The following is a 12,847-nucleotide window of genomic DNA, read 5'->3' as shown; positions in this document are numbered from 1 at the left end:
GGTCAGGCCTGATGTTGATAATAATAAGCATGCACAGGATAAAATACGGCAAGGTGGGCGTGGTCTTTGTACGCACGCAGCAGTCCAAGCACCCACGGGCGGCCCTCAGCGATGATGATCCCGAGGGAAATGGGGGTGCTGCAAGGAGATTGCCGAGATGCGCTAGAGTCCCAGGCATGGGCCACTTCACATTTGGGGATGGCCCGAGTTCATCAGAAGGAGGCCAGTTGCAAATTGAAACTTGGCCTTCAGCCGCTGGCCAGGCCTGGCTTGTTCCCCGTCGGCCTCCCAAACCAGTTCTCCCCCCAGTCCACCTTGCACACCCAAGGGACGGGATTGCCTCTAGCACCATTCTCGTAACACCTGTGCCGTCATCCACCTTTTCCTGGCACCTTTGCGCAGCCCATCTTGCATCTTTTGTCAGCTTCGCGTCCATCTTGCATTGTGCTGCCAGCGTCCGCCGTCGACAACCATCGCATCGCACATCAAAGACAACACTCGGCACCCCTGGAGTCATTATCCCCCGACTCGGATCTACTCCCTTTCTGCTCTGTCCAGCCGCCATCGACTTCGTCTCCGAGCCTCCGCCCGTTGATCAACCTCCCCCATCCACATCCCAGACCCGCTCCTATCGTTGAACGGCCACGCGACCGCAGCCCGCAGATTCGCCATCCTCTCCTGTGCCCGAAACAACAACCATGTCTGTCGAAATTGATCCGCAGGAACTCGGCTTCCGCCGTACGTCACCCAATCTGCTCTCAGGCTTCTCGCACGCTGCTGCCATGACGGAGCCCGGCTGACCAATCCCCCAACCCAGGGCCCTTCACCGTCGAGGTCTCCCAGCTCCTGAAACTTAAGAACACGAACAAGTCCCCTGTGGCTTTCAAGGTGAGCACCTCTCGTGCCATGTGTCGCATCGACATCCTGCTGACAAGTTCAGGTCAAAACAACCGCTCCCAAGCAGTACGGCCCGCCGCCGCGACTCCGAGATGCATTGTAGAAGAGAAGGCTCACGAGACATACAGGTACTGCGTGCGGCCGAACTCTGGTCGCATTGAGCCCGGGCATGAAGTTGAAGTCACTGGTTCGTCACCTATGCCGAGCTTGTCCGGCATGTCACATGTCAAGTACCACACTGACACGCGGTTCCTGCAGTCCTCCTCCAGGCGATGAAGCAGGACCCTCCTGCGGACACCAAATGCCGAGACAAGTTCCTGGTCCAGTCGGTCCCGATCTCTGGAGATCTAGAGTTTAGTAACGTGCAGACGATCGTGAGTCGCCTGATCATTCGTACATCACCTTGCTCACGTGCAGATACTGACCACACGCTACCACAGTGGGAGTCTGTTGAGAAGTCGCAGGTGCAAGAGAAGAAAATACGGGTCGTTTTCCTGCCAGCTGGCGGCGCAGGCTCAGCTGGCGGCGTTGCTGCTACCCCCATCAGGCAGCAGAACTTCACCAACGGCGTAGGTACCCCGGCCAGACCCGTCACAGGGAGCACAAACTGATCAGGACCAACACAGGCCGAGCAGACGCCAGACACCGCCCCCCCTCCTGCTTACTCCTCGCCGGACGAGCACCGACCGACCAGCAGCAACGCTCCACCATCCGAGCCAGCATCCGAATACAAGGACGACGCCGAGGTCGCAGCACCCGTTGCCGCGGCCCCTCAGGCTGTGAACGATACCCCCAAGGACGAGGTGAAGCGTGAAATCGCAAGCTCAGGGGCCAGCGGTGCTGCTAGCACGGAACAAGAAGGCCTGCGACAGCGCAAGGGCCCTGCCGCGGCCGACATTCCCGCCCAGATCGCCACTGCCGCGAGGCCGCAGGGAACAGAAGGCGTCCCCATCCAGATTGCCGCCATACTGTGTCTCGTCAGCTTCCTCCTGGCGTACTTCTTCTTCTAGTGGTAGACCACACGCGGACCGCTGTCGTTTTGCTCATAAAGTCGGCTACACCAGTGGAGTACGGCAGGCAGCGAGACAATTTTGGAACGGTATTTCATAACAACCGATTTGGCTTGTTTTTGGAGTGGAGATACCATTGGGAGCAAGTTGCGTCTCGGGCCGCCCATGGGTTTCGACGACTGCGGGCAGGATGGGTCAAGGACGGTCATCGAAACACCATGATGGCAAGTGATACAGATACTGGAAAGGGAGCGTGTGTTCCGACGGCCACAAAGATCTTGAGAGAGTAGTCTATCATGTATTTATGTTGCGGCGTCAACCGAGGCGCTTTTAGCAGTAGGGGGTTCCCTTTTAATGACTGTCTTTGCTCGATTTTTAATTATTTGAGAACTGACCGACGAACACTTTCTAGAGGACGAGCAAGGTAGACCGCGGTAACCGGCGCTGTGCCTTGCAGCTTAATTTAATTAGTGCTTAAAGGCGTCATGCGCGACCTCAAGTCCAAGCATCCGGCCAAAGACATTCTAGGGCCGATCATTGAACGTACGAAGGACCCAAGGGAAACGATCAGCGACGACATCTGCTCCACGGATTACGCTGCTTCAAAATGCACATAGAAGTACTCTAGAATGATGTTATTCGGCATTGCACAAGTTTCGCAACAGAGTCGCTGTAACTACCTGGGTAAGCAGGCCGGCGCCGAGTAGTCTTAATCTACTCTATCCTGTAAAATCTGAGCACCTACAAGGGCACTTCTTCATAACTTCGCATCCGTGTTCGCCGTGTTCCGCGCTGCAAGGTTCCGTGCTGCGGGAAGGATCATACACACGTGGTGACTCAGGGCCACAACATCACCAAGTTCGTCCATGACGACCACCTCGAGGTCGTAGCGGCCGTTCCTAATCTGCTTGGCCCTCGTCCTGACGAACAGCCACTCGACTCCGTCCTCCGGCAACGCCTTCTTGATGTCCAGGTTGAGCAGCAATGTCGGGTACCAGAACTTTGCCGCGCCCTTCTTCCTCGCCGCTGACGAGTCTGTACCTCGTACGGCGTACGGATCAGACCGCGCCCTGAACGACTCGGGGATCTGCGGGAACATGTCGGCAACCAGGCCGAGGCTGGCATCGGTGAAGCGCTCGCCATTGCTAAACGCCATCCACTGATCCGCGATTCCCGGGGCTGGCTGCCCCTGAGCGGGGAAGAAGAAGCGCACGTTCTGAGCCGCCTTCCTAAAGTCGGCGAAGGGCATGTTCTTCTGCTCGCGCCATCCAGGGTCAGATCCGGCGGCGAGCGAGGCGGTACTGCCGCTGCCGCTAAGAGGCACCGGGGGCGGTTCGAGGCGCCACCGCGTGTCGTAGGAGGGGCCGTTCTCGCTGGGGATGTTGGAGTTTGTCAGATATCCTATGACCTCCTCGCGGCCGTTCTGGAACAGGGAGACGTGGATGGTCGAGGTCAGCCGGCCGACCTTGACGTCGCGGACCTTGAAGGTCGCGGGGCCGACCTCGGTCCGCCTCACAAACTCAAGGTGCAGCGTTATCGTGTGCGGCTGGTTTTGGCCTGACAGCGTCTTTGAGAAGTGTGACTTTGCCACTTGCAGAAAACATGATGTGATGTATCCGCCGTGCGGGACTGGGCAGTGAGGGTTAGCCGCGTCGTCAGTGTGTTTGTTCGTCATGCACCTCGGCAACTTCATACGGACCTGAGCCGATGCACCAGTTGTCATGGAAGTAGGCTTCATACTCGTGAGATGACTTTGGCTTTATTGCGATACCCTCCCGGAAGGTTACCATGGCCGCAAGCGATGAATGTAGCTTTCGAGGAAACCTCGGGTGACGCTTGTCTTGGACAACGGTGCATGTGGGAGGGGGTGGAAGTGGGTGTGTCATGCTTGGGCCGCTGGGAACTTGGAGATGCTCGATCCAGAATTGGCAGCTAACACGGTTTCATCGCTAGGCCAGGACACGACACTGATCCTTGAGCATTATTCATCAGATCACATACATAGATGCTTGTTGATTGCTAGACGTGTCACTCGTATCGGCCAATATTCTATTCCAACACCATTTAGATGCTACCCTCCATCCTTTTGTCTATCATGTTCGCGTAATTCCACATAGCCATTCCTCAACCATTGCCGCGTGGGCATATTATATAACGGGCCAGAGATGCATTTACAGCCAGTCCATCACAGTCATAACAAACAGGTCCACCCCGCCCAGGTATGCCACGCAGCCTCACTCAAGCCTCGATCTCCTGGGGCGTCCAATCCGCCACCTTGGCAACTTTCTCTGAGGAGCCGCCGACCTTGCGACCGCCGTTCTTCCTCTTCACACGGCTGGTGATGCCGACATTCTTGTCCCAGAGGAACCGCCAGAGCACCAGCACCCAGCTATCATGACGCGGTAGCGGGGCGTAGAACTCGTCCGCAATCTCCCTCAACTTGGGCAGCTTCGTCCACGCCACGGCGGGAAAGTCGTGGTGCTCGTTGTGGTAGCCAACGTTGTACGTCAGGACGTTTAGTGGGCCGTAGTAGCTGTAAGTCTCCGGTACTGGGATGTTGTTGTCGGGGTTCCTGGCCTCCGGGGCGACGGTCTCGTAGACGTAGTGTTCTGCGATGAAGTGGCCTGCTGTGGGATGCCACGACCCAGCCAGGAACGAGCTCAGTAGGAGGTAGAGGATAGGCTTGTAGCTGTCCAGGTACGCGATCGCCGCGAAGTCAAATGCAAGTTGCACGACAAGGTTGAGGAGATGAACCCAGGTGAAGGTGATCTGGAAGACGCACATGGGCCGGATGGCGTAGAAAAAGATCTGGAAAGTGCAGAAGAAGGCCTTGCCCAGAATGGAGTCGAGAACCACAGCCTCCAGGGCGGTCGGAAGGTCGGTATCCAGCCCATCCACGCCAAGGCTCTTGTGGTGCGTCAGGTGGTAGGGCCTGAAGCTCGCGCTGTAGGGTAGCCCGATGGGCAGGTTGGCGAAGATGGCGAACAGCCTGTTTGCCAAGGGCGATCTGAAAGCAAGATTGTGGCTGATCTCGTGGATCGCGAGGAAGAGGTTCTGGTTTGCGGTCGCGCCAATGACATAAGCTAGCGCCCAGAACTTCCATGACCAGAACGAGGTGTCTCTCAGGGTGTATGCACAGAGGAACTGGAGTCCGACAACCAAGGCGACGACATATTTGGTTAACGGCTCGGGGCCGCAGAGCTTCGTGACCTGTCAAGAAGCTCCAGCGTTAGCATTGCGACCCGCCACGACGAGTGGGAAAACTGTCCCTCACCTCTGGGTGAGCCTTGATGATGGCAAGCCGTCTTGTCCGGTGGGGCTCCTCCGTATAGGTCCAGAAGAAATCATGCTCCTTCTGATCCGACCCCGCCCGTGCCCGGTCTGCGGCGGCGGCGCCATTGAGCCTGATGTCGCCATTCGGGGCGGCCTTCCTCCTCTCGGCGCCGGCACTGGTCGTCGTGGTCGATGCGTTTGCCATTGTGTCTGGCCCTGTTGTGGTATGTTCAGAAGGTGGTCAATGTCGTCCAACTTCTGAAAATCCCAGCGGCTCTAGTAGGCGAGGCGATGCCCTAGGGATGGGCTGAGACTTCGGGAAGACGCGTTCCAGATCATGCGATTTGGAGACTGGTTGGGATGACTCTGGTCCGGCCGGGCGGTGAGTTAGTGGGCGATTGGCGTCACAGCCCAGAGATATGGAGGCCACGGCCGTATCTGTTCTGTTTGAATCTTCCCTTGACACAGACAGAATAGGGCAAAATGTTCAAAATTCAAAATTGAGAGTTCCAATTAAGGTGCCTACACCGTCAAGGTAAAAGCAGTAAGTCGTAGTGGCATTGGAACCCTCGACAAGAGCGAGAGGCCAAGCTACCCAGGAACCCAGGTACCTAGGCACGGCAATGAGGGCCTGCACTACAGCGTGGTTGCCCATAAATTTGCCTCTTGGCGGGGAAGGACCCTTAAAAGCCTGGAGCCAATCACTGGCAGAGGACCGTGCCACAGGGCGAATGATGTTCAGGGGTGTCTGTAGACTACAGTACCAGTAATCGAAAGCTTCCTTGGAGCTGGGTACTTCTTAGTGGCGAAATGAATGTTAGAATCTGCATAGTCGCGAGTCTTATTAGCCTAGTATCTGCTCAAGCCACCGCGATGCTCCGTATACATGATGATGGGTGTGAAATAGCTTGTGTGTTGTGTTCTTGGCGAGAGAGAGAGAGAAAAAAGGTCTCTACGAAATGTCAACGGCTGTCTCCTAACATGCCGTACTCCAGTGATGATGCAACAGTCAACTAGGACTGGAATGAATGCGTACCGACACAAGAGTGAATGGAGGGCCTCACCATAGGAATCCTCAACCAAGCCCTGCTCGGTCCTACAATACTTCTACGATCATTGGAAATTTCCAAGTCTATGGTGCATAATTTCTTGACCGTCGTGATGCCCGAAAAGGAAGCCGCGAGCTGCTGGAACAGCATGTCATTCTAATAGAATGTGGCCGAGAGACCAGCTGCTTGAGGGAGAAACCTAACTTGCGATCATGGCTTGAATGACTTGCTGAGGAGGTGGAAAGAAGACAAAGATACTTAAGTACCTATTCCCTTGGACATGCGAATTGGCTCACTCCTGGAGCTCCAACAGCGAGGAAGTCCACCGTGAGAACCATCCCATGAGGCCCCATCTATCTGCTGTCTTTCCCTTCATGTAGCCGTCCCAGAAGAGTACTGGGCTGCCACATTATAGCTCGTGTCTACATTGCAACTGAGCCAGGAACAGATGGGGACTAAGTGCTCTTGTGTCCAAGGACATGCTGAGATGCCTAGGATACCCCCTCCCAGAATTTTGAAAATATTGGCATCAACCTCACTCCAAGCAGGAAGAACGGTCGATTCCGGCGTCTCTTGGCCACTGCATACCCCTACTTTATGTGCGAAGGGTGCCTGATGACCTCTTCAAAGCCAGTCATCTTCAGCTGCAATACCCTTCCCCTGGGCCAAAAAACAACGGTGGGCTCCTTGAGCACAGGATTCCTGTGAGCTGGTCTGAGAAGAGGCTCGTCAGCTCTGCCTTCCTTTTCGTCCTAACTTCCACAAGGTAAAAAAAAGTTGGCAACTGCATTTGCCTCTACTGGCACCTTCCCTCCTCCCACATTTAGGCTTCCGTGCCAACCAGACCACGTCAACCCCGTGGGCCAGGTCAACAGAAGACGTGCCTTCCTTCCCGTTCAATTTCTTGTGCCCCAAGCATAGAGATCAGTAAGTCTTCCTTCCAGACCATCTCCCCCTCGACCTTCGATCGTGCCCTCGAGCAACTCCCGCAGCCTACACAACTATCAAAACTGTCCCTCCACAACATCGTTCTTGTTTCTTTCAAGCTCAACAACTACTTCCCCTTCCCCACTTGATCCTCCTCGATAACTGAAGTGCCTTACCTTTGTCACCTCAACAGGATCTGAAACACTGCAAGCTGATTCTGCAATCACACACACAAGAACCCTTTCTGGTAAGCAGCATCTTCGCCTTTGTGTCTAACCTGATGGCCTTCCTCTCTCCACACCTCGTCTGCTCGTGTTTTCTCTCCTCTGCCTCTGTCCCTCCCAACCAGTTTCGCTGCTGCTGTGGCATTGAGTGGGTTTCTGTTCAGACCCCACCGTCATCAGTACTCCCTGGCTTCTCAACTTCCGTCACCAGCTCTTCTGTTATCTCCATCCAGCATCCACCAGTCCCCAAAGCAGCAAAGACCCATACAAACAAACCTACCACTCTACACGTGTGTCTCTGCTCATAGTCTTGATCTAAGCCTTCCCGAACAGCCAAAGCTGGTAAGCACATCGTCCTCCTGGTACATAGGAGTACCAGAGTTTTACTGAGCCTCCTGGGAGTCTTCTCCTTCCAAGACACCCGTTTCTTGCCCCCTTGAGTTTCATCACATCTTCACCTCGTTACGGTGGTCTATTCTTGCCAGTTCCATCCTGTTTTCAGCCTCTGAGCTTGTTGACCCCGGCCGGTGGCCACCAAAATTTGGTGTCTTGGGGCTCTGGGCTACTGTCTTCTCTCCTTGCCACACCAATTCTGCTGATTGTTGGCCAAGATTTCCATTCCATACTCTGACTTATTCCCCCACAGACACCCCAACAGCACGTGAGTCAGCAAGATGTCTTGGAACGGCGGAGGTGACGACTTCGGCGGCGGCGGTTTTAGTGCTGCAGACAACGACTTTGGAGGAGGCGGTGGTGGCGGTGTTGCCTCTGGAGGCTACGAGAGCAACTTCGGCGACAGCTTTGGCGGTGCTGAGGGCGGTGGCGGAGGAGGTGACCGCCAGTGCTTCAACTGCGGTGAAGTTGGGTATGTTTGACTTCAACGATCCACGTGCGCTCGCGATGGTGGTGCAGGCTAACGACAAATACAGCCACAACAAGGCTGACTGCCCTCAGCCTCCTGCTCCGGTCGAGTGCCGCTACTGTCACAAGGAGGGCCACTTCGCCAAGGAGTGTCCCAACAAGGGCCCTGCTCGCTGTGGCAACTGCAAGAAGGAGGGTCACTTCATCGCCGACTGTCCTGATCCTCTGGTCTGCCCCCGCTGCAAGGGTTCTCACATGCTCAAGGAGTGTCCCGAGCCCATGAAGTGCTACCACTGTGACGGTGAGCACATGGCTAAGGAATGTCCCTCCTATGTCGCTACCTGCAAGAACTGCAGCGAGACTGGTGAGTTCACAGACCACCCCAGCTTCTTTCCAAAGCATCATCACCCTCATAGCTGACATTTGTTTAAGGCCACACTGCCACTGAGTGTCAGAATGCTCGCAAGGTCGACCGCAGCCACCTTCCTGACATGACCGGTGAGGAGGCTTGGAAGCTTTTGGAGCAGGCCATCAATGACAGGGATATGGACGAGGTCAAGGAGAAGATTCAGATCTACGCCAAGGCCCAGCCTACTACCACCTTTGTCGAGATTGAGAAAGCCCTCCGCTCTCAGGGCTACGGCCTTTACCTGATTCCCAAGGAGCGTACGAATCTGTCAATTACCTTGACCAACATGGATCTCCAGGGAAACCTCTACAAGAAGTACACGGTGAACTACCGCTTCTCGGACAAGCCTATCCGCGCGGCTGAGCGAGAGGGCTGGCCCGAGAGCCACGAGGTCGTGATGGAGCGACTAGCCGATGCTGGTGACATTGTTCCGGTGGGCAAGCCCAAGTGTAGCAATTGTGCGAAGCTTGGTCACATCAGCAAGGAGTGCCCCGAGGATAAGATGGAAGCAGACAAGATCGTCGTGAAGTGTTACAACTGCGACGAGGAGGGCCACCGTGTCCGCGACTGTGAGCTCCACTTGCAGCACCATAGTCACGAAACCACTTGACTAACATATGCAGGTCCTACCCCCCGCGTTGACAAGTTCGCCTGCAAGAACTGCGGAAAGGGTGGTCACAAGGCTGCTGACTGTAAGTTGCATCCTCAGACGTCCATGTACTGCTCATTGACTGACTGACAACTCTAGGCACTGAGCCTCGGGATGCTTCCAACGTGGAGTGCCGCAAGTGCAACGAGAGTGAGTTGATACATGGCTTTTGAACAAGCTCTCTGTGCTAATAGACACCAGTGGGACACTTCTCCAAGGACTGCCCTACCGGTGGTGGTGGCTCGAGCGGTTGCCGCAACTGTGGCGAGGAGGGTCACATGGCCAAGGAGTGCGATAAGCCGAGAGACATGTCCAAGGTCCAGTGCCGCAATTGCGACGAGTACGGACATACCAGCCGCGATTGCCCCAAGCCCCGTGACTGTAAGTCTCGTTTCTCCTGACCCCAAAATTCATTGGCTGACATTGTCCCAGATTCCCGCGTCCAGTGCCAGAACTGTCAGGAGTACGGCCACACCAAGGTCCGCTGCACAAAACCTCGCGTTGATGAGGATGGCGAAGCCGGTGCCGGTGCCGATGGTGGTGGTTTCGACCCTGTTGACGCCCCTGCCGATGTTGGTGCTGGCGGCGCGGGCTGGGACAACAGCGCCGGCGGTGCTGGTGGTGAGGACTGGAACAACAACCCAAGTGGTGGATGGTAACTCAGTTGCTCTTGTCTGGCAGCTCGGGTTGACCCTTCTGCGATGACATTCGAGGTAACTGTGATACCTCTGGGCTTCCACGGCCGATCTTTGCGAAACTGCGTTCCTTCGTCTGGGACATGGCATATGGAGGGATGTGCTAATGATTGTGGACTTCTGGCAGCTTCTCGGGTCTTTTTGTAGCAGTTGAAATGGGTGGGGAAAAAAGGCAAACAGAACCCGAGTGAAGCAAGAAAGACCAGATATCATCCGCTGAGATAGCCTTCCAAGAAATGAGACGTGATCTCCTGAAACCACCCACTAGCCTCAAGGCCTTCGCTTCATGTGTCAAATCACTCAACAGTTAAAGCCACAAACGTGCTGCGGTTGTTTATTAGCTTCATCTTGGACACGCGCGCATGACGGCTGAATCGTTTTTGTTTCGGATCGCAAAGTCACCAACGTTACTAACCGCTTTGCCAGCATCAGGGAAGCCATGTGTCTAAAAAGCTCTTCCCACGGTCGTCCCAGGGTTACTTGGTGTTTTATGGAAATTCGCAGCTGTCCCCCACTGTTGCTGGTTCTGGTGTTTCATTAAACTCAAGCAGTTCATCGAGGTTTGACAGATGCCGTGCTCTGGGCCCAGATGAGCAGAAAATATGGGACAGAGGGCGTGTTGCAACCATGCGGCATCTTGGACGACGAGGACTTCTCTGCCGTGCAACGTCCAAGTCCGTGAATTACCGCGTACCATTTGACATTCGAAAAGGTCCTTCCTCCAGCATGGAACCATTCCTCCTCGGTCCCAGACACGGGCCTTTTTGGCACAATTTCCATCTTCGACTCGAGTTTTGACAGTCGATACAAAAGCCGGCCGCATGCAAAAACTGACGGCCAACCTCGGAAACCTGGCAAGCGAGGGCCATCATGAGACCGCAACGAACAGCCAGGCCGTCGTCTGATGCCCTCCGCGAGGCCATCACAGAGCCGAGCCTCTGGCATGCGGCTACTAGCCTTGGGCACCGCACTATGAGCGGCCTAGGTGCAGGAGAATCTCATTTTGTTAAAACGCCCAGAATATGAGGGAGCGGGTGATACCATGGCTCGCCACCGGGCTGCTCGAGGTCGATCTTTGTCCACGGGCCGGCTTCTCTGAGCATCCTTGGCGTGTTCCGGCACAGCTCGCAGCCGCCTATTACAGTTGGCCAGAAGATGTTTACAAGGGCTGACAAGAATTAGCACACATTCATTCATACATGAGGGAGATTGAACAACGCGAGCGCTGTGCAAAGACAAGGTCACATATGGCTGGGGGTCATGTCACGGTCAGGCGAGTCGGACTTACCTTGGTACACCCGCATAAACAAGCCACACTCCCTCATCCTCTCGCTCTCACACCGGACATGTTCATACACGTACCACCTGCCGCCAGGCTTCAGATATCCAAACAGCTCCTTGATATTTTGTTCAGGATCAGGAATACTGCAGAGGCACAATATTGACACGATGCAATCGACGCTCTCCTTGGGCACGCTCCCAGACTTGGCCAGGTCCTCGATTCCGTGGGGCACAACCTGGTACGTGTCCTGCAGGCCCGCAGCAGCGGCATTCTCGCGCAGCGCGGCATGGACGCCCGTGTTAGGTTCAACACCATAGATCCTGGTGATTCCATTCCCCGCGGTGTGCAGCTTCGAGAACACCGACACCCACATCCCGGTGCCCGGCCCCACCTCGATCACCGTCCCGCTGATGCTCTCGTGCTGCCGCTCCGTAACGACGTTCCCCTTGGCGACGTGGCCCTCGAGCAGGGGGATCACGCGCGCCTCGCCCGTCTCCCGGACGCCGGGGCCGGCTGTCGCCCAGAAGGTGCTGAACCAGGCTGACTGGAGCTTGGACGGGGAGAACAGAGTGGTGAACTGGCCCTGGCGGACGAGGTGGAGGATTGTGGACGGGAGGACTAGGAGAGCTTGGGACATAAAGAGCCATGGATCGAGGAGGAACCAGAATATTTCACCCAGAGAGGCCATGGTGTGCAAGACGGAAGACAGGGGCCTGACGATGACGACGGGATGCTTGATGCTGTGAGAGTACTGGGATATTCAGGCTAAGTAAGTATGTACTGGCCCCGATCCCACTGGCATTCAAATGTTTGGAGTCTATAAACAGGGCTACTGGGGCTGGAAATTATGAACGGGACCCATTCTTGCCCAAACGGGTCAGTAGTAATCTGTAGCGTTATAAACGGGGGGTTTTGCCCTAGACCAGGGTCTCCGCGAATTCTGAGGGGCTGGGGCAATCCACTCCGTTTTGACTGGGTCCTGATCACAACACCTCCAAGTGTTGGTGAGAGTTTGGGGGCGCTTGACTTAGGCAAGCACTTGGGTAATTAACTCAAAGCCATACATATGTTTTGGGCTTAAACTTGCTGCATACAACCCGTAGAAATTGTTCTCCTGAGCCACCAAGATGAGCGCACCCATTGTGCCAGTTGTGCGCGACCATTGTAGGGGTGGCTTATATGGTGGACTGTTCTCTGAAGCTACCGACTAATCTTAAACATTAAATGAGGGCGACCTAAAGTTTATGTTGTAAAATCTGGACATATCCTCCGCGGTGTTTTTCTTGGATCGGAATATTGAATGAGGGCTGAGAAGAGGGACTGCTTTGGATTTGATAAAGTGTTTCAGTAAAAAGTTGATGGCCACATCTACTGATTTTCCAAACGAGGGAGAATATTTCTTAAATCTTTTCAAGCGGAATGCTACCTGTAACCCTCCATGTAAGCATGATTTCAAGTTATCTAGCAATGGGTGATGGATTTGATATGACGCAATGTGATTCACGGGGCTGGCCTAACTTCCATGACCACATCGTCCTACTGGCCTCGGGACTCAACCAGAACATGACCAC

The 12,847-nt window shown here is 55.1% G+C and overlaps 5 protein-coding genes across 5 annotated transcripts; 2 read left to right on the top strand and 3 right to left on the bottom strand.

The window, feature by feature from the left end:
• Window positions 1–241: 241 nt before the first annotated feature.
• Window positions 242–2,542, top strand: KVR01_001362 (uncharacterized protein). The gene is made up of 7 exons (XM_044790996.1): window positions 242–738; window positions 818–888; window positions 941–963; window positions 1,026–1,084; window positions 1,156–1,271; window positions 1,338–1,466; window positions 1,524–2,542. Exons 1-7 carry the CDS (start codon window positions 699–701, stop codon window positions 1,905–1,907), a joined length of 822 nt encoding a protein of 273 aa, XP_044649317.1. The 5' UTR covers window positions 242–698; the 3' UTR covers window positions 1,908–2,542.
• KVR01_001719 (uncharacterized protein) lies at window positions 2,528–3,798 on the bottom strand. The gene is made up of 2 exons (XM_044783693.1): window positions 3,607–3,798; window positions 2,528–3,536 (listed from the first exon to the last, which is right to left on the bottom strand). The coding sequence occupies exons 1-2, from the start codon at window positions 3,791–3,793 to the stop codon at window positions 2,665–2,667; spliced, it is 1,059 nt and encodes a 352-aa protein (XP_044649674.1). The 5' UTR covers window positions 3,794–3,798; the 3' UTR covers window positions 2,528–2,664.
• Window positions 3,799–3,935: 137 nt separating this feature from the next.
• KVR01_001770 (uncharacterized protein) lies at window positions 3,936–5,797 on the bottom strand. Its single transcript, XM_044785816.1, has 2 exons — window positions 5,182–5,797; window positions 3,936–5,117 (listed from the first exon to the last, which is right to left on the bottom strand). The coding sequence occupies exons 1-2, from the start codon at window positions 5,383–5,385 to the stop codon at window positions 4,146–4,148; spliced, it is 1,176 nt and encodes a 391-aa protein (XP_044649725.1). The 5' UTR covers window positions 5,386–5,797; the 3' UTR covers window positions 3,936–4,145.
• A 773-nt stretch (window positions 5,798–6,570) lies between these two features.
• KVR01_001944 (uncharacterized protein) lies at window positions 6,571–10,303 on the top strand (the record flags this gene model as incomplete). Its single annotated transcript, XM_044785485.1, has 8 exons — window positions 6,571–6,605; window positions 8,051–8,245; window positions 8,310–8,605; window positions 8,674–9,219; window positions 9,274–9,342; window positions 9,399–9,449; window positions 9,501–9,680; window positions 9,732–10,303. 8 exons carry the CDS (start codon window positions 6,571–6,573, stop codon window positions 9,956–9,958), a joined length of 1,599 nt encoding a protein of 532 aa, XP_044649899.1. The 3' UTR covers window positions 9,959–10,303.
• A 354-nt stretch (window positions 10,304–10,657) lies between these two features.
• On the bottom strand, window positions 10,658–12,110 carry KVR01_001806 (uncharacterized protein). Its single transcript, XM_044785106.1, has 2 exons — window positions 11,283–12,110; window positions 10,658–11,162 (listed from the first exon to the last, which is right to left on the bottom strand). Exons 1-2 carry the CDS (start codon window positions 11,962–11,964, stop codon window positions 10,993–10,995), a joined length of 852 nt encoding a protein of 283 aa, XP_044649761.1. The 5' UTR covers window positions 11,965–12,110; the 3' UTR covers window positions 10,658–10,992.
• Window positions 12,111–12,847: the final 737 nt, after the last annotated feature.

The sequence above is a fragment of the Diaporthe batatas genome, assembly GCF_019321695.1.
Source record: "Diaporthe batatas strain CRI 302-4 chromosome Unknown Contig00002, whole genome shotgun sequence".
Lineage (NCBI taxonomy): Eukaryota > Fungi > Ascomycota > Sordariomycetes > Diaporthales > Diaporthaceae > Diaporthe > Diaporthe batatas.
The sequence above is the reverse complement of the archived record's forward strand: the minus strand, read 5'-3'. Positions and strand labels throughout refer to the sequence as shown.

Excerpts from the sequence above, each read along its gene's own strand:
- KVR01_001362 (XM_044790996.1), top strand. The coding sequence starts at position 699 with ATGTCTGTCGAAATTGATCCGCAGGAACTCGGCTTCCGCC. Across the intron at positions 739-817 it reads GCAGGAACTCGGCTTCCGCC|GGCCCTTCACCGTCGAGGTC; the intron begins GTACGTCACCCA and ends CCCCCAACCCAG. Across the intron at positions 889-940 it reads AGTCCCCTGTGGCTTTCAAG|GTCAAAACAACCGCTCCCAA; the intron begins GTGAGCACCTCT and ends TGACAAGTTCAG.
- KVR01_001719 (XM_044783693.1), bottom strand. The coding sequence starts at position 3,793 with ATGACACACCCACTTCCACCCCCTCCCACATGCACCGTTGTCCAAGAC. Across the intron at positions 3,537-3,606 it reads CAACTGGTGCATCGGCTCAG|TCCCGCACGGCGGATACATC; the intron begins GTCCGTATGAAG and ends CTCACTGCCCAG.
- KVR01_001770 (XM_044785816.1), bottom strand. The coding sequence starts at position 5,385 with ATGGCAAACGCATCGACCACGACGACCAGTGCCGGCGCCGAGAGGAGG. Across the intron at positions 5,118-5,181 it reads TCATCAAGGCTCACCCAGAG|GTCACGAAGCTCTGCGGCCC; the intron begins GTGAGGGACAGT and ends GCTTCTTGACAG.
- KVR01_001806 (XM_044785106.1), bottom strand. The coding sequence starts at position 11,964 with ATGGCCTCTCTGGGTGAAATATTCTGGTTCCTCCTCGATCCATGGCTC. Across the intron at positions 11,163-11,282 it reads GTTTATGCGGGTGTACCAAG|CCCTTGTAAACATCTTCTGG; the intron begins GTAAGTCCGACT and ends AATTCTTGTCAG.